Source organism: Salpingoeca rosetta (assembly GCF_000188695.1).
Source record: "Salpingoeca rosetta unplaced genomic scaffold supercont1.1, whole genome shotgun sequence".
In the NCBI taxonomy this organism is placed as follows: Eukaryota; class Choanoflagellata; order Craspedida; family Salpingoecidae; genus Salpingoeca; species Salpingoeca rosetta.
In genome coordinates this window covers 1733410-1747056 of record NW_004457740.1, presented here as the reverse complement: position 1 = coordinate 1747056, position 13647 = coordinate 1733410, and the positions used below count along the sequence as shown (strand labels likewise).

The window sequence follows — 13647 nt, the reverse complement described above, 5'->3', positions numbered from 1 at the left end:
TACTACACACACACACACACACACACACACACACACACACACACACACACACACACACGTTTACACGCGTGCATTCACATGCACACACGGAGGGTGAGTTGCAGGATTCGTACCTGCATCTGAATCTGTCGCAAACTGCAGAATCACAATCACGTTCTTGTTCTCTTGCTCCCTGCATAGCAACGCAAACACGTCAGCAGTGGCGGGTCAAGCAAGACAAGGACAGCATAGTGCAGGCGCGCACATGTACATGTGTGTGTGCATCTTTGTACACGTGCGTGCATGTGTGTGTGTGCATCTTTGTACACGTGCGTGCATGTGTGTGTGTGTGCATCTTTGTACACGTGCGTGCATGTGTCGGTGTGTGTCAATACATGTGCGCACATGTGCGCGTGCATGTGCACACATGGTTCTCACGTTGGTCTGCCAACACCGAAGACGTTGAGGAAGCGGTCTTGACAGAGAATCTCACGGCCCTTGGACATGATCTATTGAATGGAGCCAAGGTGGATTGGTTCATGGCAAAGATGGCGATGGCGCATCCCGTGAGCGGCGCGCAATGCAGCACTTGACAACAGCTTCTCCGCACACACACACATACATACGCACACACACACACACACGTATACACACACACGTATGCACACACACACATACATACGTACACACATACCGTGAAGCCGTCGAGGGAGAGATAAATGTGCGCTTTTTCTGGTGGAGCAACTGCAGCCGCCGCCAACGCCTGCACACACACACACACACACACACACACACACACACACACACACACACACACAATGAAACACAAAGAAACAAAACACAAAATGAACACATGCGCACATGAGAGCAGTAACGGCAATGTGCCTCATGCATTCATGCGTTCATGCACGTAGATACGATTGTGCGCGTGCGTGGCTGATGTGCTTTTTGGTGGACGTGGTGTTGGCAAAACAGGGAATACCTTCTGCGCCATTTCGTCAATGACGGAGCCCTCGGTGCGAATCGCCTCATCCTTGATCGTCGCCATAAACTCAACACCCGCATCGACAAGCTGTCACATCACGCCACATGCACGCGCAAGCAAAGGTGCAAATGGTGGGATAAGCGGCAATAAGAGGACGTGCGCTCGCGTAAACGGTTCACCACAAAACGCAGCAGGTAAACACAGACAGACACAGAGAGAGCCACAGAGAGACACACACACATACACACACACACAGGCTGACAGACACATATACAGACAGACAGACAGACAGACAGACAGACAGACAGACAGACAGACAGACAGACAGACAGACAGACAGACAGACAGACAGACACACACACCGCTGTGTTTCCTGATCCTTTCTTTCGCCTGAGGAAGGTGAGGGACTTCTTCCTGATGGTGGAAAACACGCCTGACATGCTTCGCTTCGACTCGCCCGTCGGCGCCGCTGTCGATGCCGAAGATGCACCAGGCTGCTGCTGCTGCTGCTGCTGCTGCTGGTCCTGTGCCTGTGGGGGCTGGTTCGCGGCAGGCGTTTGCGTCTGTTGTGGCGGTAACGAAGAGAGGGGTGGCGGTGGCGGTGCCTGTTGCTGTTGCTGCTGTTGCTGTTGCTGTTGCTGTTGTTGCTGGTGTGTTGGTGGGGGAGCTGTGGGCAGCGGCGGGGGCGCCGGGTCCAGCGGTGACGATTGCACGGGAAGGTCGCTCGGTTGCCCTGCACAGACATACGGCCCAGCACAGGCACACGGGTGAGCAAGGGGGGGGGGGTGGTGATGTGACGCACTTGGCACATCCACGTGCAAATGAAACCACACAAAACACGAAACGAGACTCGCGAGCATCGGAGCGCACGCGCACACACACACAAACACACAACCACACAGACACAGATACAGACAAACACAAACAGACAGACAGGCAAACAACACAAACAGACAAACAAACAGACAGACAGACAGACACACACACACACACACTGACGTGAGGGTCCTGGGGACGTGCTTGAGGAGGTGGTGGAGAGGGTGGGTGGTACTGGCATGCTTGCTTGCTGTTGGAACTGCGGATCATGTGCGGGCAGCGCTGATGGGTTTGGCGATCGTGGCGGCAGTGTTGCTGCCTGGCCCTTGTTGTGCACAGTCACCTGAGCAGTGCAGGAAGATTAGCACATGAGCGCATGAGCGCATGAGCGAGTGGGTACGTGTGCGTGAGTGCGTGTGCGTGTGAACATGTGTGTGTGTGTGTGAGCACATGAGCGCATGAGCGAATGGGTACGTGTGCGTGTGAACGTGTGCGTGAACATGTGTGTGTGTGTGCGAGTGAGTGAAGGAAGGACTACCAGCAGTGACAAAACGTGCATGCCAACTTGCACAGGCAGGTAGCAAACTTCCTGTCCCCTCTCCACGGTTTCATGACGCACCACATCTGCTTCCAGCGTCTCCTTGTCCACGTACTTTCGCAACGGATACTTCCAGTGTGGTCTGAACAGCAAAACACACGCACACACAGACAGGTGGACAGATATACACACACACACACACACACACACACACACACACACACACACACACACACACACACACACACACACACACACACACGCAGCACCACAACGTGGACATTGTATCAACGTGAGCAGTTGGGTGAACACAAGTCCGAGCACGCAAAGGCACAGGAGTCGGGATGGCAAGCTTGGGGGGATTGAACGTACGATGGGCGCGTCATGTGTTGGACGACTTCCGCTAGCGTGGCACTGTTGAAGAACGGCCCCTTGTTGACGTAAAACTCAGGCCCCTGGCGCTCGATCATAAAGTGGAGCATTCTGCCTTGCGCGGACAAGGAGATGGCAAACTTTCCGGCTCCCGGATCCTTCAGTCGCACAAGAAACAGACCCTCTGTGGAGCTGCAAAGAAATGAGGCAACAGCGACGCGCCGCCACCAGCAGCAACAGGGTTGAGGGGCATGAGCGACAACCAACAACGCACTAAGAACACGTTTTTTTGGGGGGGGGGGCAGGAGATCATGTCAGGACAAAGCAATGGCTTGCATTCGAGATCAACAAAACGGCGTTGACACACACGCCGATGTCGTGCAGACACCCGCCATTCCCCAGCAAAACGGCACCAACCCATTGCTCTCCAGCAGCGCCTCTGCCTCTTGGCGGCTCAGGTAGCCGTGAAGCCAGGGCTCCATGTCTGCCAGTGTTGGAAGAACACACACACACAAGAAGGACAAGGAAGGGCACACGCACCGAAGAAAGAGCATTTGCGAGCATACGGGAGATGGAAAGGGGGAGGGGGCAAAACAAGCACCGATATCGCAGGTAGTAGTATTGGATGGATGAGCTGACGCAAGCTAGCAAGACGCACACACAACAGCAGGCAAGCCAGTGTGGTCTGCACAGCGATATCATGTACCCCCTTCCTCCCCAAGCCAAACCAGGACAACCCAGCACAGGACAACCTCGCACAGCAGTATCCATCCACACGCACAGCACCAACAAACACCCGCGCACACCAGGACACAGCTGGCCCAGCACACCCAATTCTCAAGGCAGCAAAGAAAGCAATCCCGCCTCACCGCTGCAGTCTTTCTCGTTTGTTGGGCAGGGTGGACGGCTACGAAAAATGGTGCAAATCATCCACTAATAACCAACACTGCGTCTCGTCTTGTGTGCGCTTTGTGTTTTGGTTTGGTTGTGGTGAGTTCCACTTCTCCTGCTCACACCAGCCAGCATTCAGCCCCACACCCTCACTCAACACGTTTGCTTGCTTTCGTTTGTCCTCACGTCACTCGCTCAGATGCGCGGGATGAGCGCCGTGGTGGCTGTGGTGTGCGTGGCGGTGGTGATGGTCGCAGTCGCGCCGTCGTTGCCCACAGTGCGCGGCTGTGACGTTGGCGCTTGCACGTTCTACAACTGCGTGGACGAGCAGACGCAGTGCGGCCCAAGCGGGTACGCCATCGGCTACGGCTTGAAGTACTGCGACAAGTTCACGGCCGCACAGTCCAGCTTCAGTGACCAGGGCAAAGTCTGGGTGGCGGAGACGAAGCAGTGCCTTCAGCAGGAGCTGGAGGACTACGTCACCGCCATGCAGCGGGATCCCGGCGCGTCCTTCCCCTTTGACAAGGCGCAGTGCGACAGCATGCGCAGGGCCGCCATGAACTCGCATGTCAAGTGCTACACGGGCGGCAGCGTGTCCGTGTGCTCGCTGCGTGTGTCGGACTGGGTTCGCATTTTGAAGACCATCCACGAGGCGTTTGGCGACGCCTTCCTCAACACGGTGAAGCAGAGCCTGTCCACGGCCAAGCAGTGCGCCGGCTCCCTGTTCGCCTCCTTTGGGTCGGGCCTGTTCCGGTTTGCTGTCAATCCAGATGACTCCCGCTCTCGCCGCGATTGGTCGCCGGAAGACTACGCCGCACACCGGGCGGCACTGCGCCAGCACGTGAACCGCGTGCGCATGCAGCTGTCGCAGCTGCTGCACGTGGCCGAGTCAAACATCTTCGTGGACGTGTCCCAGGTTGGGGAGATGGACGGGAACGGCATGGACACGTACGTGGATGGCCCAGAGGACGCGATGCACATGGACGATCTTCCCACCACCAGGCGCACGTTTGATATTGTGGTCCACATCCTCCACGAGGGCGGGCGGGCCCACAACCTCACGTCTGCGGTCGTGGATGCGGTCGACCGCGGCACCGTTGATCTTCGCGACCTGCTTCCAAGCGAGCACCGCGAGAGCGCTGTGCTGCTTGGCTCTGGTGCCTCCCTTGGCGGCGCACAGGCCCTTGCTGCCGCCTCCTCCCCAACAGATGCTGCGTTGTCGTCATCGTCATCACCGCGCTCCGATGCGCGTACAGGCCAGCCAGGCGTTTCCACCGGCGCTGTGGCGGCGATTGCAGTCGGCTGCGTTGCAGGCACCCTGCTGGCGGTTCTTGCGTTGCTTCGCGTCACAGGGTGCGTCATTGTGTATGTGCGTGTGTGCGTGTGTGCGTGTGTGCGTGTGCGTGTGCGTGTGCGCGTGCGCGTGCGTGTGCGCGTGCGTGTGCGTGTGCGTGTGCGTGTGCGTGCGTGTTGATGACATACGTGCATCGTTTGTTTGGTCTATCAATCTCTGTCAGTCAGTCAGTCACTCACACACACACACACTCTCTCTCTCACTATCACCCTCTTTGCGTGTCAATGTCTACATGTCGCACCAACCACTTGGTTTGCCATCTTGGTCCACTCTCACCCATTGATCTGCCCGCTGTACACTGCCTTGGGATCTCACGCTTGTAGGCATCGTGTTGTGCGGGAGACGGCGAAACCCTCTGCCGATTCAAAACATCAGCTGCTGCTGGACAACGCACACAACGACATCTGAAGCACCACGTCCTGTCACATGATGGCGACCCAGCATCGCGCCCACACACGTTACAGCATTCTGTTTGTTCACTTGATTTAGTAGCTGAAGCGCGCAAAACAACCACACCATCGAGATTCGCTGCTTGGCACCACTTCCCCGCAACACACACACACACATGCGTGCACACTCGCTCACACACTGTGTGTTGTCTCTTGCTTTCCCTTCTTGCACTCATCACTCACTCGTCATCAACTCCTCCTTGTTCTCCACTTTTCTTTTATACTTTGCGTGACACACACACACACACACACACACAATGGCCGTGCCTTGCAAGTTACCGAGTGCCCAATACACAAACACATACGCACGCACGCTGCCTCTTCGTCTGTACCACAAACAGAAATGCTTGTTCACATACATGAGTGCGCGCTCAAGCCACAACAGCACAGCAACACGAGCTGCATTCATCCAAGAGTCTTGGCACATTGCACTGTGCAGCCCACCAGTGCAGCCGCTCAAATCACACAACAATAACAACAATGCACAGCACAAAACGCGTCGAATGTTGAGGTAAGATATGGTGAAAATTCTACATTCTTCTGCTTTGCCAGCACCACCCACCCGCCCGCGAAGCATTCATTCACCACCCCCCGACCAGCAGATAGCATCACACGTTGCACACCTACGCAGGCCGGAACGAGACAGTGTTGGAACCCTCCTTGCTCTCCGCCCAACAACCGCTTACCCACCAGCATCATGCCCACCAAGATCTGCTGCATCGGCGCCGTAAGTGCTTGTTCTCTCAGGCGATTCATACGAGCAATCAGGGGGAAGGAAGAAGGCCATTGATTGCATAGGGTTCATCACGTGTGCCGCCACTGTTTGTTCTTGTTTTGTGGCGCAAGTGATGGCGAGGCGGTGTGGGGCCAAGAGTGTATTCGTGATTGCACTGGCACCATGAAATGGCGCCAAAACAGGCACACCCACAGCAGCAAGCACCACCAGCACCACCAGCAACAGCTGTATGCTTTGGGTTGCACATGTGTGTGGACGGCTGAGGTGTTCCTGTTCGGCTTCGCCCGCCCCCGTTTCTCTCTGCTGTTGGATGCCATTGCAGAGTTCTAACTTCCCGCTCCTTGGCCCCCGTTTGGCTGCTTGTGTTGATGCGTTTCTCCCACTTCCACGGTTCCATCCATCTCAGGGCTACGTCGGCGGCCCGACATGCTCTGTGATTGCCCTCAAGGGCGGCGACAACGTCAAGGTGACGGTTGTTGACATCAACCAGGAGCGCATCGACGCTTGGAACTCCGATGAGCTCCCTATCTATGAGGTGCGTACACCTGTGCTTGGGATGCGTCGTCTTTGTACTTGTGCGTGTGCATGCGTGTGTGTTTGTGCGCGTACATGTGTGTTTGTGCGTGTGCATGTGCACATGTGTGTGTGTGTGCACATGCAATGTGTATGTGTATTGTGTGTTGGCTGCCGCAATGTGCCCTCTGAGTTCTTCGTCATGTACCTTATGCTCTGCCCTGGTACCTGCACCTTTCTTGCTTTGTCTGTTCCATCGCATCGCGCCCATGCGGCCTTCGTCGTGTTTTCGTCGCGTTTATCGTTGCCGCTGGCTCTGTGCACAGCCTGGCCTCGATGAGGTGGTCAAGCAATGCCGTGGCAAGAACCTCTTCTTCAGCACGGACGTGGTGAGCGCCGTGAAGGAGGCTGAGCTCATCTTCGTCTCCGTCAACACCCCCACAAAGTCCTACGGTATCGGCAAGGTACAGCATTTCCTGCGTCCATGTGTGTGTGTATGTGTGTGAATGTGTGTGTGTGTGAGTGAGAGAGAGAGAGTGTGTGTGTGTGTGCTGGTTTTCATGGCTTTTTGACCTGCTTTGTATTGTGCTTCACCTGTTTTTTGTTTTTTTGTGTCGGGTTTGTGCGCCTGTTGCCGCGCCGTGTTCACCTCTGTTGCTGTCGGCTCATCCCCCACACCGCGCGCGCGTGCCCACTCGCGAATAGGGCTGCGCTGCAGACGTGCGCTACGTCGAGTCGTGCGCGCGCACCATCGCCGAGCACTCTGAGTCGTCGAAGATTGTGATTGAGAAGTCGACCGTCCCTGCGCGCACTGCGGAGACGCTGCAGAAGATCCTGCAGGCCAACTGCCGCGACGGCATCACCTTTGACATCCTCTCCAACCCGGAGTTCCTTGCCGAGGGCACGGCCATCAAGGACCTGTTTGAGCCCGACCGCGTGCTCATTGGCGGCGAGCAGTCTGAGCGCGGCCAGGCGGCCATTGAGAAGCTGACGGAGGTGTACGCGTACTGGGTCCCGCGTGAGCGCATCCTGCACACTAACACGTGGTCCTCTGAGCTGTCCAAGCTTGCTGCCAACGCCTTCCTTGCCCAGCGCATCTCCAGTATCAACGCCATGAGCGCCATCTGCGAGTCGACCGGCGCAGACGTGTCGGAGGTTGCGCGGGCCATTGGCATGGACTCTCGCCTCGGTTCCAAGTTCCTCCGCGCCAGCGTTGGCTTTGGCGGCAGCTGCTTCCAGAAGGACATCCTCAACCTGGTGTACCTTGCCGAGTCGCTGAACCTGCCGGAGGTTGCCGACTACTGGCGCCAGGTGGTGACGCTCAACGACTACCAGGAGCGCCGCTTCTCCCGCCGCATCATCCGCTGCCTCTTCAACACCGTCTCCACCAAGAAGATTTGCCTCCTTGGCTTTGCCTTCAAGAAGGACACCGGTGACACCAGGTGTGTATGTGGGTGCTTCACGTGTGTCCGTGTGTGTGTGTGTGTGTGTGTGTGTGTGTGTGTGTGTGTGTGTGTGTGTGTGTGTGTGTGTGTGTGTGTGTGTGTTCCTTGTGCGTCTCCCCCCCCTCTCTCTCTCTCTGTGTTCTGTGGGCGTCTTTGCGCTGTGTGGACGTTTTTGCCGTGTGTGAAAACCGTTCCCCCCCCCCCCACTTTTTGATGCGTGTCTAATGTGTGGTTGTGTTGGTGGTGACGTGTACGCTTGTGGTACAGGGAATCTGCTGCCATCTACATTGCGCAGCACCTGATGGACGAGGGTGCCAACATCTCCGTGTACGACCCAAAGGTCAAGCATGCGCAGATTGTGCACGATCTCAAGTCTGTCTCCCGCGACGACCCAGCGCGCGGTGAGCGATGATGGCGTGATTGTTCGTGTTTGACTGTGTGATTTTGTGAGTGTGTGTGCGTGCTGCGTGCGCATTTTTACGCATTGTGTGTGTGTGTGTGTGTGTGTGTGTGCCGTAATTTAGGCCTTTGTATGACACAATGATGCTGACGGCAAGTACCACCCCTCTTATTTCTTCTCGTTGTCTGTTCCCCCCCCCCCTTTTTTTTTGTTATCCCAGTCGAGCGCCTTGTGTCCATCGAAACAGACCCGTACGCCGCCATGTCTGGCGCCCACGCCATTGTTGTCCTCACTGAGTGGGACGAGTTTGTCGGTACGTTTCACGCACACACGTGTGTGTGTGTGTCTGTGTCTGTGTGTGTGTACGTCTGTGTGTGTGTGCATGTGTGTGCATGTGTGTGTGTGTGTGTGTGCGTGTGTGTGTGTGTGTGTGTGTGTGTGTGTGTGTGTGTGTGTGTGTGTGTGTGTGTGTGTGTGTGTGTGTGTGTGTGTGTGTGTGTGTGTGTGTGTGTGTGTGTGTGTGTGTTGGGCCACGTTGCCCGACCCTTGGGGTTTCAGCAGCCAGCCTTCTTCTCACGGGCCATGCCTCCTCACCCCCGACTCCCTCAACATGCAATCGCCACCGCCATGCGTATGAGCAGATTACGACTACAAGAAGGTGTACGAGACGCTGCCCAAGCCGGCGTACATCTTTGACGGTCGCCTGATCCTCGACCACAGCAAGCTCAAGTCCATCGGCTTCAACGTGGAAGTCATCGGCAAGTCCGTCTGAAGGGCGACGATAAGAGACACCTGGCACATGCTCAGTTGGCCAGTGAATTGGTTGCCAAAGCACGGCCGTGGTGGGCCTCCTCTGCTCGTTGTGTGTTGTTGATACTTGGGTATGTGTGTTGGTTTGATGACGCCACGAGGTGGCTCGTACTTGCTGCTTGTTTCTTCTTGCCTTGCTCCGTGTTGGGTGCTGCTGAACTGTGTCGTCTTGCGGCAGCGCAGTGTTGTGCTCGCTCTCTCGCTTGCTAGTCGTTCATTCCTGTGTTTGTGAGTGAGTGTGGCTGTGTGGCTGTGTGGCTGTCTGTCTGTGGTTTTGCGCCCTCCCCTCCCCCCTCTACCGTGGCACGCCACGTCTGAGTAATCATAAATTGGTCGCATCTGTGCACCCATGTTTACTTCGAGAAGAGCAGCGAAGTCTGAGGTTGTGCACATCGTCATCATCGTCATCCAACTCACCGTCACACATTCATGTCACAGTCACAACCAGCACATGAACAGCAGGTTTGCAAGTTGTGGTGATGATGCAAAGCGACAAAGACAAGCCAAATACCACAATACACAACACACAAACAGAAGACGACACGGCAGCACACCGTGTTGCGCATGCGTGTGTGTGTGTGTGTGTCTTCTCGCATCACAAAGGTCTGGGTCGGGTGGATGAACGCTCGATTCACAAGTGCTGGTTGGAGGGGGGTTTGGTGCTCATTTACTCGCTAACAACGCGGGTGTAGATGCGCTGGCCGTTGTGCTGGACAACCTCGCGGATCTGACCCTTGGCAAGGAGCTCCTTGAGCGCCTTGTTGGCAAGGGACGCCTTGATCTTCATGCGGTCGGACACAATGGAGGGGGTGATGAGCTTGTACGAGGGGACCTCCTTGAGGAGCTTCTGGTACACGTCCTTCTTGAAGAGGCACGCGTTGTTGAGCTTGTCGCGGGTCTTGCCCTTGGACCACTTCTGCACTCATGAAATGTTTGAGGGGGGAGGAGGAGGAGAGGAGAACGTGTACACAAAGGAAAACAGATGGAAGGCGGAAGCAGCAGCAGCAGCCCAACCATGGAAGGACATGGTGGCAAGTGGGCAAAAGTATGTACAAAAAAAAAAGGCAACAAACAAGGCAAGAAGCGTGCGCGCGGTGTGGGAATATAGGGTGAGCGTGTGACTGGGTGGGTATTCCGTACAGAAAACACAAGCACGAGCAAAATTGACGCAACGGCACAGGTGCACGTCGGGCCAAAACCAACCAACAAACAACACAGCGCCGGTGTGGCTCGTTTGTACCTCCCTCCCACACAACAAACAGCAAACATATTGCAACAGAAACACGAATGCGGTGCATCGCTCACACGTGACATCCAACAGGCGAGCATGCGTACCTTGCCAGCCTTATCAAGGGTAACAAAGAATCGTGGTGTTGATGGCGGGTGGACAATGGCGGCGTAAGTGCCAGGTCGAGATGCACAGCAGGCAGCACAAGAAACAAGGAGAGAACCAGGAGTGAGTGAGCGTGTGTGAGTGGGATGTGTCTGAGAGAAGAAGACGTACAGCAAATAACGTTTGTGGTGGGCGTGTTCAGGTTTAAGCTTGAGCACGCTCAGCAGCCACCGCGGCGAAAGTGTCGCCTAAGCCCTTATGGTCATCATCACGACCAGCATCATCATGATAAAGTGCTTGCATCTCTCGCATCCGTCATCATCGTGAGAGGCGCTGCGCTGGCTGGTGCTGTTGTGTTGTGTTGTCGCCCATATGTCTCGATCGAATCAGCGCTGGCCCTCCAACCAGCCCACAGGTGTTCGTCGCTGCCAATGCAGCTGCTCTTGTTGCTGGTGGTGGTGCTGGGGAGCTGCTGCCGCTTCGTGCATCAATCCGTGCGCCGTGCCACTTGTTCTGTCGCCGTGACGACGTCATGTCGTGTGGCTTTGTCGCCACGAGATGCAGGAACAGCAGCACTCCATTGCTGCTGCTGTGCGCAGCGCACGGCCCTTCTCCTATACCACCACCACCAACACGGCCACGAAGCAAGCCAAGCAAAAGCGGGATGGACAAAGACGCACCATGATGGAGGTTGTGTGTGTGTGTGTGTGTGCTCGGAGGGGTGGAAGGAAGGCCTTGCGGGTGAGCTTCGTAAGCGACAGAGGGAAAAAGGCACGAGTTGGCTGCCCTGTGCTCTGTCGATTGGCGTGGGTGGAAACAGCACGCTGAATTTGCTGAAAGATGGCGTGGAATCATTCGCAAATTCTCGTTGAGTCGATTATTTTAGCAAGATATCCGCGTATTTTCAGAACTCGCTGCGGCAACCCGGAACAAGAGGCAACCCGTCGACCGCAACTGCCACAAACACCGCCTGAACACTGCACAACACGACACAGTAGCCGCTGCCATCATGTCGCAAGTGTTGCCGCTTGAGCTGATTGACAAGTGCATTGGCTCCAGGATCCACGTTGTCATGAAGTCTGACAAAGAGCTTGTTGGCTGGCTCAAAGGATTCGACGAGTTTGTGAACATGGTGTTGACAGACGTGACTGAATTGTAAGTTTTGTGTGTGTGTGTGTGTGAATGTGTGTGTGAATGTGTGTGTGAATGTGTGTGTGAATGTGTGTGTGTGAATGTGTGTGTGTGCGTGCGTGCGTGCTTGTGCGTGCGTGCTTGTGAATGGGTGTATGCTTACGTACGTGCGTGTATGCTTACGTACGTGCGTGTATGCTTGCGTGCGTGCCCATGTGTGTTTGTCCTTGTATGCCTGTTTAGCATCGGTCGCCCGCTCACACTTGGTTGTTTTCCTTCGCTTCGCACATGCATGCTCGCATCACACACAGCGAGAATGGACCCGAGGGCATTGTGACATCGAAGCGAAAGGAGATCCTGTTGAGCGGCACACACATTGCCATGGTACGTGTGTACATGTTTGGGATTTGGAGGTTGCGGAGACGGCAGGAGGGGAGGGGGGAGGGGAAATTGGTGTTGGTCCCTTTCCCTGCATGTGTGTGCATCTGTGTATGTGCATCTGTGTGTGTGTGTTTGTGTGTGTGTGCGTCTGTGTGTGTGTTTGTGTGTGTGCATGTGTGTGTGTTTGTGTGTGTGCATGTGTGTGTGCATGTGCGTGCGTGCGTGCGTGCGTGCGTGTGTGTGTGTGTTTATGTGTGTGTGTGTGTGTGTGTGTGTGTGTGTGTGTGTGTGTGTGTGTGTGTGTGTGAGCTTGTTCGGTTGTTCGTTTGATGCATGTTGTGACAATATGCCTGACGCTTTTTTTCTCCTTCCTTTTGTCCACCTTGTGATTACACACATCACACCACCTCACATCACAACAGCTTGTGCCCGGCGGCGAAGGACCTGTGGCAACAGAGGAGGCGTAGCTTCAAAGTAACTGTGACACATCACACACTCTTCCATTCACTCTTGATGAGTTATTCTTTTGCTGCTGTATTTTGCACCACGCTTTACGTCCAGTGCACGCACCATGCGTCGTGTGTGTGTGTGTGTGTGTGTGTGTGTGTGTGTGTGTGTGTGTCTTTCCCCTTCCACCCACTTTACCTTTCTGTCTCCCCCTCCCACGCTCTCTCTACCTCTCTCGTTTTCCACAGCAACAGTGCTCATTTCATGTTTTACTGCTGGTGGAAGCACAGTCACGCACCCATATCACACAGTCAAGTCGCATGCACGCGTACACACATGCATGCTCGGTCAACCCTGTCGTCGACGGCATGCCGCCTCATTTGGCATGCCATCCAAAGTCAAGAACAAATAAAAGGCTCAATCGACCCCCACTCTCTCCCTCTCCACTCTCACAACAACCGGCACCAAGCACCCAATCATATGGTTAACCACACACACACACACACACACACACACACACACACACACACACACACACACACACACACACACACACACACGACACACTACACACACACGGTCTACCACACCCTAAGTCCAGGACAGGACAGGAGTTATTGCCAAATAGGGAAGCTTACGTATGACATGCGCAACTGAGCGTGAGACACAGATGCCGGAAACTACACACGGCAGGCGAGACTGCTGACGGATTGTCGGCACAGGTCTGTGCTATCCACAGGCTGTATGCACGAATAGAATCCCGTTACGGGACTGCGGAGTCGTCGTGGTCGCCGCCCGCATCAATATGGTTTATTTAATCTATAATTAGTAGGTAACTGTTTTATGTGATCTTAAAATTTCAGCCACGAGTGAACAACACACACACACTATATACGTACTACACACACACACACACACACACACACACACACACACACACACACACACACACACACACACACACAAGCAAGATTACCATCACCACAAGGCAATGGTTGTCATGACCACCACCACCACCACCACCACCACCACCACCACAGACCAACAGGGATAGGTGGTGCAAGGAA

At 55.2% G+C, this 13647-nt stretch overlaps 5 protein-coding genes across 5 annotated transcripts in view; 3 read left to right on the top strand and 2 right to left on the bottom strand.

The window, feature by feature from the left end:
* The window catches only part of PTSG_00390 (uncharacterized protein), a gene marked incomplete at its 3' end in the record, with an annotated part of 4307 nt that extends 709 nt beyond the window's left edge, over positions 1-3598 (bottom strand). The window contains exons 1-10 of the mRNA XM_004998882.1: positions 3560-3598; positions 3108-3174; positions 2691-2882; positions 2400-2460; positions 1964-2123; positions 1327-1697; positions 962-1051; positions 674-742; positions 418-488; positions 114-172 (exon numbers count right to left, since the gene is read on the bottom strand). Coding sequence (XP_004998939.1) covers positions 114-172; positions 418-488; positions 674-742; positions 962-1051; positions 1327-1697; positions 1964-2123; positions 2400-2460; positions 2691-2882; positions 3108-3172 — 1138 coding nt within the window. The 5' untranslated portion in view covers positions 3173-3174; positions 3560-3598. The remainder of the gene's footprint in view (positions 1-113; positions 173-417; positions 489-673; positions 743-961; positions 1052-1326; positions 1698-1963; positions 2124-2399; positions 2461-2690; positions 2883-3107; positions 3175-3559) is intronic.
* A 36-nt stretch (positions 3599-3634) lies between these two features.
* On the top strand, positions 3635-5712 carry PTSG_00389 (uncharacterized protein). The gene is made up of 2 exons (XM_004998881.1): positions 3635-4934; positions 5259-5712. Exons 1-2 carry the CDS (start codon positions 3781-3783, stop codon positions 5341-5343), a joined length of 1239 nt encoding a protein of 412 aa, XP_004998938.1. The 5' UTR covers positions 3635-3780; the 3' UTR covers positions 5344-5712.
* A 212-nt stretch (positions 5713-5924) lies between these two features.
* Positions 5925-9634, top strand: PTSG_00388 (UDP-glucose 6-dehydrogenase). The gene is made up of 7 exons (XM_004998880.1): positions 5925-6111; positions 6527-6655; positions 6960-7097; positions 7339-8075; positions 8346-8479; positions 8699-8791; positions 9120-9634. Exons 1-7 carry the CDS (start codon positions 6082-6084, stop codon positions 9248-9250), a joined length of 1392 nt encoding a protein of 463 aa, XP_004998937.1. The 5' UTR covers positions 5925-6081; the 3' UTR covers positions 9251-9634.
* Positions 9635-9955: 321 nt separating this feature from the next.
* On the bottom strand, positions 9956-11155 carry PTSG_00387 (ribosomal protein S25; the record flags this gene model as incomplete). Its single annotated transcript, XM_004998879.1, has 3 exons — positions 9956-10204; positions 10624-10632; positions 11027-11155. 3 exons carry the CDS (start codon positions 11153-11155, stop codon positions 9956-9958), a joined length of 387 nt encoding a protein of 128 aa, XP_004998936.1.
* Positions 11156-11630: 475 nt separating this feature from the next.
* Positions 11631-12600, top strand: PTSG_00386 (U6 snRNA-associated Sm-like protein LSm5; the record flags this gene model as incomplete). Its single annotated transcript, XM_004998878.1, has 3 exons — positions 11631-11776; positions 12064-12136; positions 12556-12600. The coding sequence occupies 3 exons, from the start codon at positions 11631-11633 to the stop codon at positions 12598-12600; spliced, it is 264 nt and encodes an 87-aa protein (XP_004998935.1).
* Positions 12601-13647: the final 1047 nt, after the last annotated feature.

Coding starts and splice junctions, on each gene's coding strand:
- PTSG_00389 (XM_004998881.1), top strand. CDS start 3,781: ATGCGCGGGATGAGCGCCGTGGTGGCTGTGGTGTGCGTGGCGGTGGTG. Junction 4,935..5,258: donor GCGTTGCTTCGCGTCACAGG/GTGCGTCATTGT, acceptor TCACGCTTGTAG/GCATCGTGTTGTGCGGGAGA.
- PTSG_00388 (XM_004998880.1), top strand. CDS start 6,082: ATGCCCACCAAGATCTGCTGCATCGGCGCC. Junction 6,112..6,526: donor AGATCTGCTGCATCGGCGCC/GTAAGTGCTTGT, acceptor CATCCATCTCAG/GGCTACGTCGGCGGCCCGAC. Junction 8,792..9,119: donor TGAGTGGGACGAGTTTGTCG/GTACGTTTCACG, acceptor GCGTATGAGCAG/ATTACGACTACAAGAAGGTG.